The sequence below is a fragment of the Cynocephalus volans genome, chromosome 2 (assembly GCF_027409185.1).
Source record: "Cynocephalus volans isolate mCynVol1 chromosome 2, mCynVol1.pri, whole genome shotgun sequence".
Taxonomy (NCBI): Eukaryota; Metazoa; Chordata; class Mammalia; order Dermoptera; family Cynocephalidae; genus Cynocephalus; species Cynocephalus volans.
Window position 1 is genome coordinate 121,733,411 of NC_084461.1, and position 20,463 is coordinate 121,753,873.

The following is a 20,463-nucleotide window of genomic DNA, read 5'->3' on the forward strand; positions in this document are numbered from 1 at the left end:
ACCTAATTTGTACCCTGTTCACAGAAATGCTGTGAGAATTAATGAGATTTACTATAAAAACTGATGGTTCATCAAGCCTGTGATCTTTGGGAGACAATATAATGATTCACAAATCCAATTTTTAAAAAATTAAACAAAAATTTTTGAAACAACTTACTGGAAGACATCTGGACCAAAGACAGCAGCCAAAGAATTTGCAGACCAAATTTCTTCATGATGTGACGCTACATTGGCTAAAAATCTACACAGAAACTTTAACAAACTGTAATTAACAGGTGGAAGCTGTTGCAAGAGGAACCTCAACTTTCTTCCAAATTCATCTTCATTATTATAATCTATAAAAACATAATGACAGGTTTTCTTAATGAAGTAAAAAGCAAAGCTCAGATATTTTGCCAGGTTCACACTACTACACCTACATCATCTTTTCACTACAACAATTCAAACCTTCTTGACTTCCTCTACTAGAGGCCAAATGTTTTAGGGCTTTGCATTTCACTTATTAAGTAGAGAAGAGTTGGAGACAGGAAGGTGAAGAAAAGGAACACACCCCCCTCAATTGCTGGAGGATGTTTTCCTCATCTGTTACTCACTGGCCCCAATTCTCTAATTTTTTAAAAAATTCTCATCGTACTCTCTTGCATGACTGTACCTGTGTTTCCAAACTAGTGCCAACTATAAGCAGTCAAAATGCACTGGCCGTGCCAGTCAACCTGAACTACTAATGAGAGCAAAGCAGAGATGAAATTCAATGGGCTCACAGTAATCAGTGATACTTTTCTACTGGGATGAATGGGAAAATAAAGGAAAAACAGCATGACAAAGTGACTTTCTTCTTCCCCTGATATCCTGAAAAGAACAATTTACTTCAGCAATACCAGTAGAACTAAATTAAAAAGTCTTCCATTTCTCATTTGTTTTTCCCTCTAAATTGATGTTGGTTTCTGTTTATCAAGTAAATGTTTTCACAGAGCTAGGCCTTGTGCTTATCAGGTCAATGAGTTTTCATGAACTCATGAACAGAAACTAGGCCTATATCAACCGCTTTATGGGTGAGGGCCCCATTTAGGAGAGGTAATTTCTCAGAGGTACTCTCAAAATGAAGTAATTTATTGCTTCAGTAGTGAAAATCGACCCAATTATATTTCATTTTGTATTTTTCTGAAGATCCTTAAAATTAATTTACTGAAAAATTCCTGGTAAAATGTTAAGGTTATGGTACTCGCCATCTCTGCAAAATAACACAAGTCTAAAAAGTTTATCAGAAAAGGCTATATATAGTCACACAAGTGTTACTTAAAATATAAAACGCAACCAATAACAACTCTTCTATACTTTGTAATATTACCAACTGTCCATTCAAATGCACCAGTACTTTGATTTTATAACTGAACAGTCCCTGGATTCATGTTCTTTAAATCACCATGCCTGTAATTGGCAAAAAATTTTAACCATCTAAGCATTCATCAGAAAAGGATTATTTAGGGCCAAGCCCGTGGCGCACTTGGTAGAGTGCGGCGCTGGCAGCGCGGCGACGCTCCCGCCGCGGGTTCGGATCCTATATAGGACTGACCGGTGCACTCACTGGCTGAGTGCCGGTCACGAAAAAACGACAAAAAAAAAGAAAAGGATTATTTAAGGGCCGGCCCCGTGGCTCACTCGGGAGAGTGTGGAGCTGGTAGAGCAGAGGCCACAGGTTCAGATCCTATATAGGGATGGCCGATGCGCTCACTGGCTGAGCGTGGTACAGACCACACCGTACCAAGGGTTGTGATCCCCTTACCAGTCAGAAAAAAAAAAAAGAAAAGGATTATTTAAAAAATCATGTATATCAACTAAAAAAAAAATGCAAGCAATTAAGATTATCCATATGATGACTGTACCAACACTGACAAATTCTATGTAACATCTTCTCCAACTTTGCAGCACTTATCATCCAACAGACTCATACAGTTTGTTTTGTTTATCATCTATTTCTCCTCTCTCTCCCCTCATCCCCTTTAGAACTCTAGCTCTATGAGGGCAGAGATCTTTATCTAGTTTTGTTCAGTGCTACAGTCCTAGCACCTAGAACAGTGCCTAACATACAGCAGATTTCAATAAACACTAGTTGAATTAGCTAAATGAATACACAATAACTAAAAAAGAGATGTGAGATTACTAAACCATTTGACTTGATAGGGTGATAAGCTTATGATCAATGATGATTTTATTTGAAATACTGTCCATGTTGCTCTATTCTTGTTTGGACACATTTCTACTACACATTTATACCTACCAGGCTGCTTCTGAAGTCTTCAAATAAGGCAGAGAAATATTTCAAAAACAGATATGCATATATGTAATGCACACTTGCTTAAATTTCTTTCCTTTTGGGCCTCCTTCCTAGTTAAATCATATCCAGGGAAAACAATGTATATACCAAAGAAGTTCCTCTGACTAGCAATTAGTTCAAGTACTAACATTTTTTGGAAATGTTACAACAAATCCACAAAACTAGGAACTACCAAAACACAATGTGTAAGTAGTTGGACTAACCATTATGATCTAAACCAGTAGTTATCAATATTTGACAATGACTAGAATGGTTGTCACGACTTTGGGGAAGGAAGCAAAACTTGGTAAAGACCAGGGATGCTGCTAAACATCCTACAAAGCACGGGAAAGCCCCTCATAACAAAGAATTATCCAGCTCAAAAGATCAGCAGTGCCAAGGTTGTGAAACCCAGGTCTAAATAAAAGATTTAATCACACCAGTGAACTGTCCTTCTACTACAGAAGGATGAAACCACTTTTTAAAAATACAAGCTCAAAGTTAACTGGTTAGCTCAGTTGGTTAGAGCATGGTGCTGATAATACCAAGGTCCAGGGTTCAATCCCCGTACTGGGCAGCCATCAAAAAAATAAAAAATTAAACAAATAAAAACAAAAGTTGAATGCAACTGCAATATGCTTCCTCCATAATCTTAAAAACAATAACCTTGCATATATTTGTGTACACCAATTAAAATATTAACATAATATTTATCTACAATAAATGGACAGGAGAATCTTTGTCCAAAGATCTAGGCAACTTCCCAAAAGAATGAGGAAAGGATGGATAAACAAAATAAAATAAAACAGATGATATCACAATACAAATACAAATATCACCTCAAGAACCTCCACACTTATCTGCACAGTATTAAAGAAATGGGTGTGTTTGCGGGTGTGTGCCTGCACATGCTAATGGTTATTATGGAATTTCTCATATTAAACATGGGAGAACTTATGGGCCACAAGCATTTTTGCATGTCTTAAATTCTTCCACAAGTGAATGTTAACATAAGGATAAGTAATTAGTTAAGATGCGATATTGTAATTCCACATCAATGCAGTGCAGGAAGCTGTTATAATTTTAAATGAAAACCAATCAAAATAACAATCCTAGTGATAAAATAGCTTCTCATAGGTAGTATCAATAAGAGTCAATGACTTTACTACCAACAAATCTCATTCCAATTATTAATTTATAAATTTTCATTCAAGACTGACTGAAAGATTATCTGACTCTTGCAACTTTACTCATCTGCAACTCAGCTAATACAGGGAACATGGAAACCTATCACTATAAAAACAAAAAGAATGGCTCTGGAGCCATAAAAAGGCTCAAAAACTCATCAGTTTCAGTACATAGTTAATGGATGCAAAATGCTCAGTAGGTGACTCAATATAAACATTTGAAAAAATTCCTATAAGAAAAGGAAGAAATGGATTCAGAAATTCTAAACAAAAAATGTAATGTTTGTTGAAAGAAAAAAATAAAGTGATACTTTGAAAAAAGGTAGACTTACTGTTAACATTTTATTTTAAAACCTGTTTTTTGATCCATGCAGTACAAAAAAAGAACAAAATTGAATCAGGCTAACCACTTCTGAATATAACAAGTTCCAAGTGAGTCCTATGATCCAGCTGTACAGAAAACATATGTGGGCTAGAGCTCAGGGCAAGAGGAGGAGAAACCTAAGGAGATCATGAAGGAGGAAGCTGAGATGAGAGAAAGAAAAGACCGCTCCAACCATTTTGAGGCCTAGCCACTTCAAACCTGGCCCTGGTGAGCACCCGGAGCAACACCTGGCAAAAGCCACAGTTGTGCCTTTCATATGAAGTGGCTTGGAGGCTGCAGGGGAGAAAAGGGCCTTGGTGGCCTCCAGGCCAACTAGATCACTAACGGGGTTCCTGTGGACCCACATAGGAACAAGGGCCCACAGACAACTGAAAAAAGAAGCCACTCAGAGGCCAGTGAGTCATAGCAAGGGACCAGCACATGGCCCATCCCTAGGTGGTATGGGAGATGGGCCCACCAGGGGAACACTGGGGCACAGCATGGACAGGTGCTCTGCCCCCCAATTAGCACAGGATCACTCAGTGGAGACTGGTCAGGAATACAGAACTGCAGGGGGTGCAGTCTGCTGAAAAGATGCAGGCCCAGACCACAGTTTCCAGATAACTCAGATATACCAGACCTCACAAGACCAGGAAGTGCTTACTAGGTTAACAATTAAAACCTGAGCTGCACAAAAAGCCTTCCCCAGAGAATCAACTGCAAAGCAGCAATATAGCTCAACCACAGAGCTCAAGTGCTGGTCCCCACAGGAAGTTACCCCATTTTAAAAGTAAACAAAGGACAACAAATTAGTTCCAGTGCAGAGTTTAAGAGGTAGAAGTAGCTAATAATCCAACACAGAACTGAAAGAAAGAACAAAAAACCACAGATCACAGACAAAATTTTGATATTAACCAATGAAGGTCTAACACCACCAAAGAATTCCTATAAAACCCAGGACTGGAAGATCCCAGGCTTCCAAGCTGGGGTGGGGAGAGGGCTGAGGGCCTCAGCCACACACTACCCCCCAACCAGGTCTGCTTCCAGCCCAGTAATGACTGAGCCCTCTCCAGAAGCCCCCCAGGCTCCCAAGCTGGATTAGGGGTGGGTGGGGGGCCCAAGGGACTCAGCAACACTCCACCCCTCTATATCTGCATCCAGCCCAGCAACAATCACCAGGCTGCTGCTGGAAGTGCCTCAGGCTTCCCAAGCAGGGGTGGGGGGATCAAGGGCCTCAGCCACACCAACTCCAATCCACATCCAGCTCAGTGAGGACAACCAGGCTGCCACCAGAAGCACCCCAGGCTCCCAAGCCAGTGCAGTGGCGAGGGGGGGGCCCCCCAGGGCCTCGGCCACGCCCTCTGACATATGCATCCAGCCCAGCGAAGACCACCAAGCCGAAGACTACCAGGCCACTGCCAGAAATGCCCCAGGCAGGCCGAGGGCCTCAGCCACGTCCCCCTGATGCCTGCATCCAGCCAAGCCACAACCAAGCCCCAGCCAGAAGCCCCCTGGGCTCCTCTATCAGAATGAGGGGAGTGCCATGGGTCCTGACCATGCACCCTCCCCCTGCCCCATCCTCTCACCCTATTACCCTCCCCCTTCCTCTCTCCCCCTCCACCCTGACTGCTCCATATCTTAAAACGTAAAAAATAAGAAGAAGAAACAAACAGAAAAAAAACATATGCATAAGAGGGTCAGAGAATGTCTTTGCATTGACCTTAATACATAAATCAGAGGCACCCACCAATTTAGGCTCATAGGCGTTTAAAATTTAAGAAAAAAGTAAGATGGACAAACATTTATCAAAAGGAAAAACTATTTCTTTTTTTTTTCTTTTTCTTTTTTTTTAAAAAGATGACCGGTAAGGGGATCTTAATCCTTGACTTGGTGTTGTCAGCACCACGTTCAGCCAGCGAGCTAACCGGCCATCCCTATATGGGATCCGAACCTGGGGCCTTGGTGTTCTCAACACCGCACTCTCCCGAGTGAGCCACGGGCCGGCCCAGGAAAAACTATTTCTCTGACAACATACTGCTTAAGGATATACGCACATTATAAAATGCCCAGCTGTGACAGCAACAGACATAAAGGAAGTAGTTATAATTTCTTAATATCACTGAATTTCTCTAGAAGCCCAATTCAAAAAATAAATGGACTACATAAGATAAGCCAGAAAAAATAATTTTAAAATTCGAGATATATATAATATTATATGCCAACTTTACAAATTTTCCTATATCATGAACATGTACCTACATTACATACACACAAATACCATTTGGCTCTAGGAACAAAAACATTTCCTCACTTCTTGGTTCTTTAACCTTTCTGCCTGCCTCTACCATTATTTTTCCATCCCTATTCCATTCCAACTAAGCCCTAATTTTAGTCAACACCAAAAAATTACCCCAACAAGGACAATTTTTTTTTCTTTCTTTAACTTGGAGTCTGATGTCCAATTTGATATTTTACTTCCTTCAGGCAAGTGTCCAAGAAAAAACTTTAGGTATATTCCAAGCCTAGAATCAAAGCTATCTTCTGGCTTTTGCTAGGAAGTTCTATCAAACCAGAGATAAAGACCCTATAATAGTAATATCACCATTAAGCAATACCTTGGGTTATTATTGGACATTCTGTCGCACATATTACCTTATATATTTTTTTCTTCCTTCTTTCTCACTATTCTTCTACACCTGGGTCTTGTCTCCTCCTTTTCTTCATTCTCCTCCCACCCTATATCTTAGGCCTAATAAGACCAATCATAAAAAGTAAACACTAATACGGGGAAGTAGTACTATCGAAGAAGTTGCCATTCCCTTGACGAGACCATACAGTCCCAAAAAGTAAATGAGAAAATGAGAAATTAATCTCTAAAATACTATACTTACTGTTTACATGTCAACCTTTCTAAAAGGTAAGGGATCTGAAATCAGTAATAAATGACTGATTGATAAGAATCAAATTACGTTACCTTGAGAAAGCTGCATTAAGTGAATATACAAACTGCCAGGAATAACAGGTTCAGGAAGTTCTTGAAGGAAAAACCTAAGAAGACTAATAGCTGAGGGAACATCTGCTTCCTTAACCAAATCCACTTCTTCTCCACTGTCGTATCTCTGCCGAAGCCACTCCACTGTCTCAGCATTTCCATTGACTTGAAAAAGTCCTTGTTGCTCCAGACCTCCTACATTAGTTCAAGGCAAAAATTAAATAAGCTGCAACTTCAACTACTTGACCATATATATTCATTCTCCAGTGAATTTAAAATACTCATATTCTTGGAAAGCCTTTCTTGGCTCCCCTGATTTGGTTAAAAACCTTCAAATTATACATCTAGAAACGTACTGTTTCTGTCCTGAGGGATATTCTATTTTATCCCACCCCTTATGTCCATTAAAAATATTCCTATCACCCCCACTAAAAAATGTTCTAGGCTGGGTAACTGTCATTTCTAAGTATATGAAATTAAGTAAAAAACACACTAAAACATTAAAAAGAATTTCTATAGGTTTTCTGTGCTACATTTTGGACTTTCCATACTTAAAAAAAAAAATTTTTTTAAATCCAAGGTGAAAAAGGGATAAGTTGTGTTTATTACAACAAAAGCTAGCCCTCAAAGTAAGGAAATGTATACCATGTTCCTCAATATAGTCCACAACGTGGCGGACTATGAATGGAACCTCATTGTCTGGATGTCCTCCCTGCTGCAGCTCATCAAGTGGAATTCCAAATATTTTGTTAGCAAGAACGGAGTTGCAGTTACTCAAGGAAGGGGAGGAGCTCTTCCTCATATCTTTTTTGCAGCCAGAAATCAAAGCTGTCTTTTCTGCCAAATAAAAGACAAAAAAAAAAAAAAAAAAAAAGACTATAATGATTAACAGGTGGCAATATGACTAAATACATTAAAGAAAAATGCTTTACACCTGAATGTCTTCTTATCTATTTAAATGTTCCATTTATCAGGCCCATAGTGTGTTCTACAAATAAAGTGCCATACAATTATCTAAGCATTTTCTCTACTATGAAGAGTCGGTTCTGAATACTCCCTTCAGTGTTTGCAAATTTATCAAACAATGGCAAAACTAAATTTAGCAAGGGGCATTAAAGTCGCAAACACAAACTAAGGGGCAAATTTGGCTCCAAGAGGACTTTTACTGACCAAAGTTATTAATGACACAAGTCATTAAAAAGCCAGACCCAATCCATCTCTGGATTCTGCTGTATAAACTTCATCTAACCTCTCAATCATAAACACTCAAACAGGAAAGATTCACTTTTTATAAAGTGATAGGCTAATAATCACTTTATAAATGATGGTCTAATAGGAACAAGATTAAAACAGTTCTTATTTCTACATGACAGAGCAACTACATATATTACGTTTCTATTTTTAAAAAAAAGGAAAATCTTCAGTTCTGGCCAGCAACTTTCAATGAGAAAAGCCCTTTTATCAACATTGTTGTTTCATAATTATTCAAAAGAAAAATACCCATAGCCAATCTAGTTCAGAAGGAATAGTTATTTGTTTTAACTTTGTGGGAATTATGATCAGTAAAGAAGCAGGCAAGAGGAAACAACATCTCAGATGACATTGATATGAAGCATCAAAGAACAAGTAATCCCAAGAAAAATCTGGTTTTTTAAAATAAACACATTACTTTATGTGGGAAAGAAGTATTTTTAAAAGAAAAAAAATATATTTTTCAAAGGTTGATAATGAACAAAATGACACCAACTGGCCTATTTCCATTATCCCAGGGAAACAACTGCTTTCTCACTGTGAGAGAAAGATAACACATCACAGATGAATGTACTCAAAATTTTAACACTTATAAAAATGAGGTCCACTAGATCAAGTGTATACCTGCTGGAGCAAGAGAGTATCAGAACATCACTAGGAAAAATCCAGCCATTTTACAGAAACACTAGGAATTAACTTTGAGACAGCAAACTGCCATAAATTTACATACTCTTAGACAAGCAACATCCATTCTTCAACACATCTGGTGACAGCTAATAACTATAAAACCTCAAGTTAATAATCAAATAGCAGGTATAGGGGGTAAACTCCAAAATCTCTGTGGATTATACAGAGCATGCGACAGTTATCATTTTGAAAACTTACCTTTGAGTACTTAAACACCTAAGTTTAAAAAATGGCTTCTGCACCAGCTACCCTCACTGAGCAAGCATTCTTTTGTCATTTATGGCTGTTTGAGATTATGGCAGAAGATCAGCCTGTAGTTCCTCATTGAAGAAACGCAGAACTCGATCAGTACTTCAGCAGTTAATCTAGAAGAAAAACAATTATTTCAATTTCCCACACCTTTAACCATGAGAACAGACTAGAATAAGCAATAAACAGGTAATCTATGCTGAATGGCATTGTTCTACCTAAAAAATCTGTATGTAACCTAATTAAAGGCAAAATCTTGCAAAGATTTCAAATTATGACAGCTAAACTGGATAAGAATCTTTCTGCTGATAAATAAACAAACAAATCAATAAACTACAAAGGAGAATCTTGTACAGCACACATCTTCAGGAATTACACCATTCAAATAATCCATTTTCCTCAACGGACCCTTCATTTGCACACACACACCCTACCCCATCCCATTCCTCCCTCATTTCCTCATACACTCAGAACTAAACAGAAGTATTTTCAGAAGATCAAAGAATCAAAGGTGTGTTTTAAGCTTATGTACTTCTTTTCTGTGCTTACAAATATAGTGGTTGTCTGAGCTATTGGATTTGGAGAAGCAATAGCAATGTGTAGAAAAGAACAGGAAAAAAAGAACCAAAATGGTTTAGATTCAAATATCAACTCCACTATTTTGTAGATATGTGACCCCCAAACACTTCCATGTCTCTAAGCCTAGGTTTCCTTATATAAAATAAGAATACCTATACAGCTGTGAAGCTTAACTGAGATAACATACATGTAGTAGACAGAGAACCATCTTCTCTCTTTTCTTTGCATAATGCTAAGAGATTAGCAAATAAGCGGGGGGGGGGGGATTTGTTTAGAAATGTGTTTGTTTAATATTTGGTCTTATCATCCTCTATGAATTCTAATGGTCTCATCATCTTCTGTAAATTCTAGTAGTCTATTAACAAATCTTTTAATAATCTCAGTAAACTACACTGCAGCACTCTGCCCAAGAGGCTCAGGTAAACAGAAGAGTGGCATTCCTGTGTGATTTTCAAAAGTCTTATTAGTAACATATACCTCCAGGAGGATCATTAAAAACTGAGGGGAAGGAAAACAACATTCTCACAACAAATCTTTTAGTAGATGATTACTTCCAAAAACCTCCCAAAATGCCAGCTAAAACACGTAGTTCATCTACATGTCTATTATCTGGAAAACAACTCCAAAGTTGTTATATTAAAGATCCTTTAGAAAGATTAAATTCAGGGATAAGATATTTAACAAACTTACATTAAAAGCCAGGCAGATACCCTCATGATATAAAGGCAGATCTGCTTGATATACAGTAAATGAAGATTCAATAGAAGAGTCTGTCAGAGGCAAGTTCTATACATCACTAAAATGGCTAGTCAGTGTTTAAGGTGCCTTGTTAATGAAACCAGAAACCTGTTATCTCATCTCGTGTCCTCTACTATCCCAACCTCTATCCAGACAACCTGAAAAGCATCGTTCCTAAGGTGAGGCTGGGTAGGAATCTACAAATTCATCAGTAAAAAATTATCCTCACTACCAGAAAAAAAAAAGGCATCTTTCAGGTGATAAGTTTCTCTCTCTCCTGAAGAAGAGTACAGATGATATTGAAAACAGTAGCAGCTAACATTCAATAAGCAGTTATTATGTGCCAGGCAGTTCTATGTACTTTACATGTATTGAGAAGGTATTACTATAACTCTTATTTTACTTTTTTGTTTTGTTTGTTTTTGCTGGATGGCCTGTATGGGGATCTGAACCTTCAACGTGGGTGTTACAACACTGCTCTACCAACTGAGCTAACCAGCCAGTCAACCTTTATTTTAATTAAGACACTGCACAGAGGTTCAACCAATTTACCCACTGTCTACCCAGCTAAAAAGAGTCAGAAGTAGAATATGAACCAAGAGTATGTGATTCCCAAAGTCCTTGCTCTTAATCACTATACTATCTCTCCATGTAAATTCTTACAATTTATAGTACCACAAAATCGCATATTCTGTCACTCAAACTGGCCACAGAGTCACACAAAAATTTTAGGAGATCACTTATTCCTAGCTTGTTAACAGGTACTTAAAGAGGGCAGGCATATGCTCCAAGCCCTACCAGCTAATTATTCACTTGGGACCTCTATTTTAGAGCACACTGCTGAGAGCACTCAGACTGAAGAGTGATCCAAAATAACATTTCTGCAAATTGCAAAGTAGTTTTTTACATTATTCAGTCATGTTTCCCACCCCTCTTCAGAGCTTAAATCACGTAAATATTCCTTCACATCTGTAGTAGGCTGAATTGTGTCCCCCCAAACCTCATGTCCTCAGAATGTAACTATTTGGAAATAGGGTCTTTGCAGATGTAATTAGTTAAGGATCTCAAAGTGAAATCATCCTAGATTTAGGGTGGTTCCTAAATCTAATGACTAGTGTCCTTATAAGAGGATAGGAAACACAAGAGACACATAGAGGAAGAAGGCCAAGTGAAGACAGAACCAGAAATTGGAGTTATGCTGCCAGAAGCCAAGAAACACCAGGAGCCGCCAGAAGCTGGAAGAGGCAAGGAAGGATTCTGCCCTAAAATCTTCAGAAGGGAGTGTGGCCCTTCCACCTTGATTTTAGACTTCTAGCCTCCTTAACTGTGAGAGAAAACGTCCTATTATTTTAGAGCCATCCAATTTGTGGTGATTTGTCATGGAAGCCCTGGAAAACAAATGCAACATCTACACTACAACATGAAATTCTCAAAAAAAAAAAAACCAGAGAGAAAGAAAATAGCAGGCATCACAGAAAAACGTCCCAAAGAGATCTGATAAAATATCCCAGCAGACAGGATCAATAAAATGCAAAGAAAACAGTTAAAGAAAAGGCTTGACAAGAGCATACAACGTGTATACTTTCAAAATAACCAAAGATTTCCATAAGCATAATGTTACTATAAATCAAGAAAGCAAAATTATTTTAAATACAAGTGACAGTTGCCTAGCACGGTGGTATTGACAAGGAACAGGAAATCATTTTGAATTTTACATCAAATACTTCACCATGAGAAAAGAGTGATAAAAATGATGCAATTAAATACAAATTATCAATAAAGCTGGATGATAGGTACATTCAGGAAAGTGTACCTCATACACCAGCTATCAACCTGAGTTCTTCTAGAGCTCCAGGTACTTTTGCACTCCAGTCCAATTTCATTTACATACACACATACATGGTAGCAACAAACATACCTTAATAGCATAAAATATTTGTTTTAAATACCTAATAAAATTAGTAGTGAGGGGGTCTTTAAAAAGGGGTGGAACACCAATATCAGTACTATAGATATAATAACAGCAGACAGCATTTAACTGAGCTCTTACAATATGCCAGGAAGTATGACGCCTTCTAGCGTATTAACTTATTTGATCCTTACAACAACCCTATGGAGGTAGATACTTCCATCATATCTATTTCACTGATGAGAAAACTGAAATGCATGGAGAACTTTTTGAGGTGATGGGAATGTTCTATGTCATGATTGTGGTAGTGAGGGTTACACACTGAATGCATTCGTCAAAACTTATTGAACTGGACATTTTAACTTGGTGAATGCTATCATACATAAGTTATACTTCAATAAAGCTGAAAAATGAAAAAGGAAATAAATATGAATAAGGATATAGGATCACTTTAAAAGATTAACTATTTCGGGCCAAGCCCGTGGCGCACTTGGTAGAGTGCGGCGCTGGGAGCGCTGCGACGCTCCCGCCGCGGGTTCGGATCCTATATAGGACTGGCCGGTGCACTCACTGGCTGAGTGCCAGTCACAAAAAAAGGACAAAAAAAAAAAAAAAAAAAAAGATTAACTATTTATTATCAAGTGCCAGTCACAAAAAAAGGACAAAAAAAAAAAAAAAAAAAAGATTAACTATTTATTATCAAACTGTTTTTATAAAAGCATTCTGAATTGCTTCTCAGCCTTTTGGCTAAGGTCAAGTATATAGACGCACATGACATTTTAAAAACATACTTTTCCACCACAAAAGAAAGATAAAAGATTTCTTTTAACCATATTTCAAGAACCTACTCTAGCTGGTCAGTCAGCTCAGTTGGTTAGAATGTGGTGTTGATAACACCAAGGTCCAGGGTTCAATCACTGTACCAGCCAGCCAAAGAAAAAAAAGAACCTATTTTGTTTGCCTCTACAATGCTATCCAGCACATCCAGAAATTACTAAATTTTCTATATAGCATAACTAAGTGAAACAGAATTAAAGTTGCAATGAAGACATAAATTTTAGACACCAATATAGTCTTCTCAAAACAGTAGAATAAAACACAACAGTAATAAGATTAGCTCTTCAATATACAAATAAAGTGTTATTTCACAAATAAGGCAACTTGTGGTAAGAGCAGCATCTGCCAAGATAGATTGCCGTTTTCACATGAAAAAGTTCTACCTTCAAATGGAACAGAAAAGAACAACAAAATGCATTTTTGCCCGAAATGCCCTGACAAAATAGGAAACAATTCACATAGAAAGGTTTAAAAGAGCTATGTCATTAATTGTTAAAGCCAAAATAAATAAATAAATAAATAAATAAATAAATCCCTGTATCACTGGTATACAAAGAGGGAAAAGCCAGCAGAGAACTGGGTCTCAATAAAGATGATTAACTTTGGGAACAGAGATTTAAGTTGGTAGACTATTGTTGTTATATGACCCTACATCATCCAACCAAAACTACATCATTCAAAGGAAAATAAATTTATCCCTGCTCAATACATTCAGCTTTTCACTAGCCTGGACTCTAAACAATTCACTGAAGCAAAGGAAAAGGCACCTCTTTTATTCGAACTGAAGAAGTATAATACTACAAAGGTTGTCCCTAAACCAGTGTTCTTTCTTGGCCTGAGAACTTGACAAAAGCATAATTTGTCTGAGATACTTAACAGAAAGCTGCACAAATGTCTCAAAGGCACATAAACTTATCTGTCAAATGTTCGTAGATACTACTTTGATCAGGAAAATATCAAGTCATTTAAATCTATTATTTAATTCATACTGACTTCGCTGTTAAGTAATTTATCAAATACAAAGTATAATTAATACAGAATTCAGGACTACAAAGTTTTAAATTAAAGAGGTTGAGAATTTCTCTGCCTTAAAAAACAAAACAGAACCAACAAAAAAGTACAGAATAAACTATTTCTTGCAACAATGAGGTAACATTAGTATCCCTACGCCTAAGGATTTGTTCATCTGTGTGCACTTTAACATACTACTTGAGGGAACAATCCTCCATGGTGATTCCACAAAACTACAATGACAATGGAATCAGGCATATTTCACAGGACTATAGTTGCCAGATCGTGGTACTATATTTTACAGATTGCAACCACTAAATAAATGTAAAGCATTCCACCTAAAGACAGCTTACTAATCCTCTCTTATTTGAAGTATTCAGACAAAAATTATTTACCCCTGAAGATAATCTCTTGGCAAACAGCTTGGCTGGTTTTGACAAACTCTCAAAAGGGTTTCATGGCCACAATATCATACTATATTATTTTATAACCTCCAACCATGATGTCAAGCTACTCAAAGCAAAAGTAACAAAGTCACATAAGGGGGTAAAATCCCCTGTGACTAAATCCTCTTCATCTATCCTCCTAGCTGATCTACTTAATACTAAAATCTAATACACACTCCCCTGCACAAAACTCCTCAACTGTTTTCCACTGCGTAAAGCTCTGGACTGCAAATTCTTTGAAAAAAAGAGCACACCCCTCCATATACGTATGTATACTTCTACAGTAGTGAACAATATTCTATTATGTTACACACATAATAAACATACTCAAAAGTAACATTTTAAGAAGCTAAAAATAAATAGAAACATCAATTTTAATACTACACACACACACACACACACACACTCACATTTTAATAGGTAACCTTGCCCATCTAAAGTGCCAACGCCTCACTTTTGAGACCAATAACCTAGAGCACTGGTTCTCCAACTTCAGTGTATATCACAATCATCTGGGGTTGGGTAGGGATTTGTTCAATATACAGACTGAAAAGCTACAACCCAAATCTAGTGTCCATTAGAGCCTGGCCTGGTCCTCAACGTTTTAAGAACCTCTGGCATACGAGATAAACTAGAATCTCCTTTGCATGGACCCCAGGTACTTCAACTACCAGTAAAATCTCCTTTCTTGCCACTCCTCCACCTTGCTTGACTTTCCAGCAATACTTAACTACTTGAAGTTCACAGTCCACACCTTCCTGGCTTTGCACATACTATTTTCTGTGCTTGGAGCCCTCAACTCAACAGCATAACCAACCACCACCACCATGAGAACCCAATCTTGCTCATCAAACTTCTATTGATCTTCGATTCTCAACTCCAACTTTTCAACCCTTCCCTGACTTCCTGAGGCAGAAAGTACTCCTTCTTATATGCTCCTAATTTGTACCTCTTACCTTTTTAGCAATTATCCCACAAAATTTAAAAGTATGTCTGCCTCTCATGAGAGAGGATCCTTGAAGGTAGGGACCCTGTCATTTCATCTTTGTATCCCCAAAGGCCTTGCACAATGCCTGGCCCAAAATTCAGTTTTTAAAATATATATTAAATAAAGATATAAATGAGAAGCAAACAACACTGGCTATTCCAGAGTTAAGAAGATTAACAAGTAGGGGCATCTCAAGTGATTAAAAACTAAATAAAATACCAAAGAATGGCTGCCACATCTATTTCCAGCAATAACCAAAGATAATCAAATCACGAATAGAAAACAACTATCATTTGTGTAATATCTATAAGCACTTCACAAGTTATTTCTCATATGCTGTGAAGCAGGCACTATTCCCCTTTTACATATATTTAAAACAAAGTATTGTGAGCCTCAAGTCACACTGCTAAACTTCAGAATTTGTAAAAATGATGATGCTAGAATTTGCCACTGGATCTAACTGCAAATCTTTCTAATGAAAGTAACTGAAGCCTTAAGAAACCATAAAAGGCAAAAGATTTATTCACACATTCTCTTAGAAACAAGTCACAATTTTGATTCAAAAAGCCAAGGGTACTGTGAGGTACCTAAATTTAGTCTCCAAGACTAGTTGAAGAAACTCCCCCAAAGGATGACCTCTTGAGATATCTGCCAATAGTCAGATCTAGAGTTCTACACAGTTTACAGATTAGTATATATAAAAGCAGGAAAGAGTTGTGGAAGGATGTTTAATCCTACTTATGAAAGTATGAGGAAATGTGACACTTTAAATGCTCGTGTCCTGATTAAAGAGTTAGTTTGTAATGTGCCAGAGCAAGATGGCTCCCAACAGGTTCCATTTTCCCACACGTATTCCTATGTCATTGGTCCAGTAATTTAGTGTGATTTTCTATTAAGTAAAAATGAATATCTGCTAAATTAGCTCTTCCCACAAAGTATCAGCACAATGACTGACTCCTTCTAAAAAACACTATGATTTAGAAAATGATATAAAATATACTAATAGAGAACGTAATTTTAGTCGGTCATATGTGTGCATATAATCTTAATTTTGACAAATTTTGACTCTTCAAGACTCCTGCATTCTAGTAACCTTTCACATCTTCTCTACTGAAAACACACATGTCCAAGGCTACCACAGATTGATAGAAGCAAAGCCTTAAGAAGGTTAGCTTATTTCTTATCACTTATTAATACAAAACTACAACAGACTTCATTTTTTTTCATATAAGGTGTATTGTGGGTAATTCCACAATACTTGTTCTAGCCAAATGGGTCCCGAGATTAAAACACTTCTCTTTTTGCACAGACCTGTGTAAAAACTGCCCTGAAAGAAAAGGAAGCTGACAAATGAACAAAAGCGTGGTGATTATACTTATTTTTGTACACCTCTTCCCCACTAGATAGTAATCTTTGAGCAAAATGTATGCGAAAACAAAGACTTCATCTTTGTTTTCCCAGTTCTGAACTCTAAACAATAGCAGAACCCCAGCATTTGAACTGATACTATCATTTCCAGTGTTCTTTTCCAGTTTACTATCCAAGTGAATCCTCCAACCATCCCCTGTGAGATAAGGAGGACAGATTACCATTCCCTTTCTCAGAAGAGGAAGCAAAAGCTGAAAGAGCTTAAGAAACTGGTTCAAAGTTACTGAACTAGTGACTATAACTCTTAAGTCTTTCTTTTAGATGGATGCCCTTTCCAGGCAACAACTATGACCTTTACTGATAATTTTATTTAAAATTTCATTGAAATGTATGAAGCCACACAGAGGGCAATTCATAAAACACTTAAATATTTTGCAGTTACTGCTCAAAAATCATTATTCAAACACTACAATACTTCCTCTCAAAAGAAAAATACATATCTTATGAGATTAACAGTTTCGAAGTAATTCTATAACCAACCATAATATGGTTACTTTTCCTATTAAAAAAAATCTCTAATTTTACCTGATCCTAAATTTGAGCTTCTTTACCTTTTCTTTTTTTTTCTATTTTTTTTTTTTTTAAAGATGACCGGTAAGGGGATCTTAACCCTTGACTTGGTGTTGTGAGCACCACGCTCGGCCAGTGAGCGAACCGGTCATCCGTATATGGGATCCGAACCCGGGGCCTTGGTGTTATCAGCACCGCACTCTCCCAAGTGAGCCACGGGCCAGCCCTACCTTTTCAAATTCATAATACAACGTGACTGGTGTTTGTTCCAAACTAGGACCACAAAGCACCTCCTCTGCCTTCCCAACCCTACTGCAAAAAAATATTAAGCATCTACTATGTCAATCAACAAGTGGTTTTCAGTTTTATTTTTACTTTTATTTTTCAATTGTAAGGAGCAGCAGCTTGACACACAAAAGCAAAAGTAGAGAAATATTGTAAAGAATAGCTAAACTGAACTTTTTCTATTCTATTCCCGAAAACAGCAATAACAGACACTTGACAGACATCTCTCTGAAAATTGTTTAAAACCAAAGAGCTAAGAATCTTACGGGCTGACCAATTAGCTCAGTTGGTTAGAGAGCAGCCTTATAACCCCAAGATCACGGATTTGGATCCTTACAGGCAAGCCGCCCCCCTGCCAAAAAAGAGAATCTTTATACATTATGCATACAAGGAAAAATACATACACTAGAAGCTAAGTAACAACCTGACATAAAAGACTTTTATTTCCTTCTCTAGTAGAAATCCAGTAAATGTTATTAAATTATTATGTCAGCTCACCACATTTTCCTCAACCTAAGGCTTTTATACATGCTGGTTCTTCTACCTGAAACCCTCTCCCATGCTTCCTCCTTCCCATCATCAGCTCTCACTCAAGTCTCATCCTTGGAGGGGCTTTCTCCAACCTACTCAATCTAATGGTTTCCCCTATTAGTTTTTCTCAGGCTATATCATTCCTTGGCTCCAAAATATTCATCACAAATTTTATTATATATTCATTTCTGTGTTTCTTTAAAACCTGTTTCTACCAACAGAGTATAAGCTCCTTGAAACCCAATGATGGCTTGTTTTTTAAAACAGTTTTACTAAGCTATAATTTATATACTATAAAATTTACTAGTTTCAACTGTACAATGATTTCTACTAAGTTTACAGAGTACTACAACCATCACATGACCACTTGCGTGTTGCTCCTCAATGTATCTCTGGCACTTAGGAGCTAAATAAATATCTGATGAATGAATAAATCAATCTGATAATGAGTTACTCTTGTAATCCCATTACAACTAATATCTATGTAGTGAACTATGTGAAATTAGTTGGTACAGTAAAACAGCCTTTATTCCATTCCATTCCAAATATCCTTCATTATTTCCATTTCTAGTTCAAATCAGCTACTCACATATTAACCAACTGCCTCACTTGGGGAAGCCCCACCCTTCCTTGCCTTGTAGAACACTGACTGTGGTCAGGTTCATGTGTACATACCATACTTCCTTTTTTCTCCTTCAATTAACCCCCTCCTGCTCCCAGCCATGTTACAAAACACATTATAAACAAAGGAAAGTTCTTTCAGAAGCATTATTCATTGATGAAAATAGGGTTTTCATTTAATGGGTGCACCTCTGTAATACTGATGTGAAAAAAATAAGTTCTTGATACTAACATTATGTCTAGTTGAAACCTAAATATAGACCTGCAAAATAAATGAAAATCCTTTTCAGATATAAATGAGGCTCTTCAATGTTTATCCATCTGTAAAACAGAAATTTTCTATTTCTATAAAAAATTTTTCATTCATTTTCAGAAACGTTAGGAGAAAAGATTTAATTCATGTAGAAAGTAGCTTTAAAAAGAAAAGCTACACATATAACTCAACAACAATGAAACAAACAACCCATTTCAAAAATGGGTAAAGGACTTGAATAGACATTTCTTCAAAGAAAATATAAAAATGGTCAATAAGCACATTAAATTTGCCCGTCACTTGCCTTTAGGGAAATGCAAATCAAAAACACAATGAGATATTAGTTCACACCCATTAGAATGGCTACTGTTAAACCAAACAAAAACAAAAAAGTAACAACTGTGAGCAGGATGTGAAGAAATCAGAACCCTCACCACACTGCTGGTGGAAATGTAAAACGGCACTGCTGCTGTGAAAAATGGTGTCTCGGTTCCTCAAAAAATTCAACATAAAATTGCCATACGATCCAGCAATTCCACTTCTGGGTATACACCCAAAAGAACTGAAAGCAGGGACTTAAAAAGATGTGTGTACACCCATGCTCACAGCAGCATTATTCCCAATAATCAAAAGGTGGAAACAACCCAAATGTCCATCAATAGAAAAACAGATAAACAAAATGTAGGCTTAAAAAGGAAAGAACTTCTGATACTCACTAAAATAGGGATGAACCTTGAAAATATTATGCTAAGTGATAAGCCAGACACAAAATGATAAATGCTGCATGATTCCACCGGTATGAGGTAGCTACACTAGGCAAATTCATAGAGACAAAAAGTAGAATAGAGTTTACCAAGGGCTGGGAGAAAAGGGGAAAGGGAATTATTATCTAATGGGTATGGTTGCACAACATTGTGTATGTATGTAATGCCACTGAATTGTACACTTTAAGGTTAAAAACAGTAAAGTCTATGTTATATATCTTATCACAAAAATTTTTTTAATGGTAATGATTAAAACGGTAAATTTTGTTATGTACACTTTACCACAATTCTTTAAAAAATAACTTTTTAAAAAGTAATTTACACTATTACAGTCCCCAATTTTAAAATCAGTATACAACGATTGGGGAACCATGCACAGGCGGACTGAGATTATTTATAAATTACAATAAAAGTAACTGGCATTTTATTGGTGGGGAAACACAAGTCACTATTCATTTCAGCCATTTTCTGTCCTAAAACAACGATATCCTAATAAAAAAAGACGCTGTATTCTTCACC

General features: G+C 37.1%; 1 protein-coding gene across 4 annotated transcripts in view; it reads right to left on the reverse strand.

The window, feature by feature from the left end:
- Positions 1-20,463, reverse strand: part of FAM13B (family with sequence similarity 13 member B) — a 73,786-nt gene that overhangs the window by 51,839 nt on the left and 1,484 nt on the right. For all 4 annotated transcript variants that reach the window (XM_063084549.1, XM_063084545.1, XM_063084542.1 and 1 more), the window contains exons 2-5: positions 8,994-9,160; positions 7,503-7,694; positions 6,840-7,052; positions 158-335 (exon numbers count right to left, since the gene is read on the reverse strand). In XM_063084549.1, coding sequence (XP_062940619.1) covers positions 158-335; positions 6,840-7,052; positions 7,503-7,659 — 548 coding nt within the window. In that variant the 5' untranslated portion in view covers positions 7,660-7,694; positions 8,994-9,160. The remainder of the gene's footprint in view (positions 1-157; positions 336-6,839; positions 7,053-7,502; positions 7,695-8,993; positions 9,161-20,463) is intronic.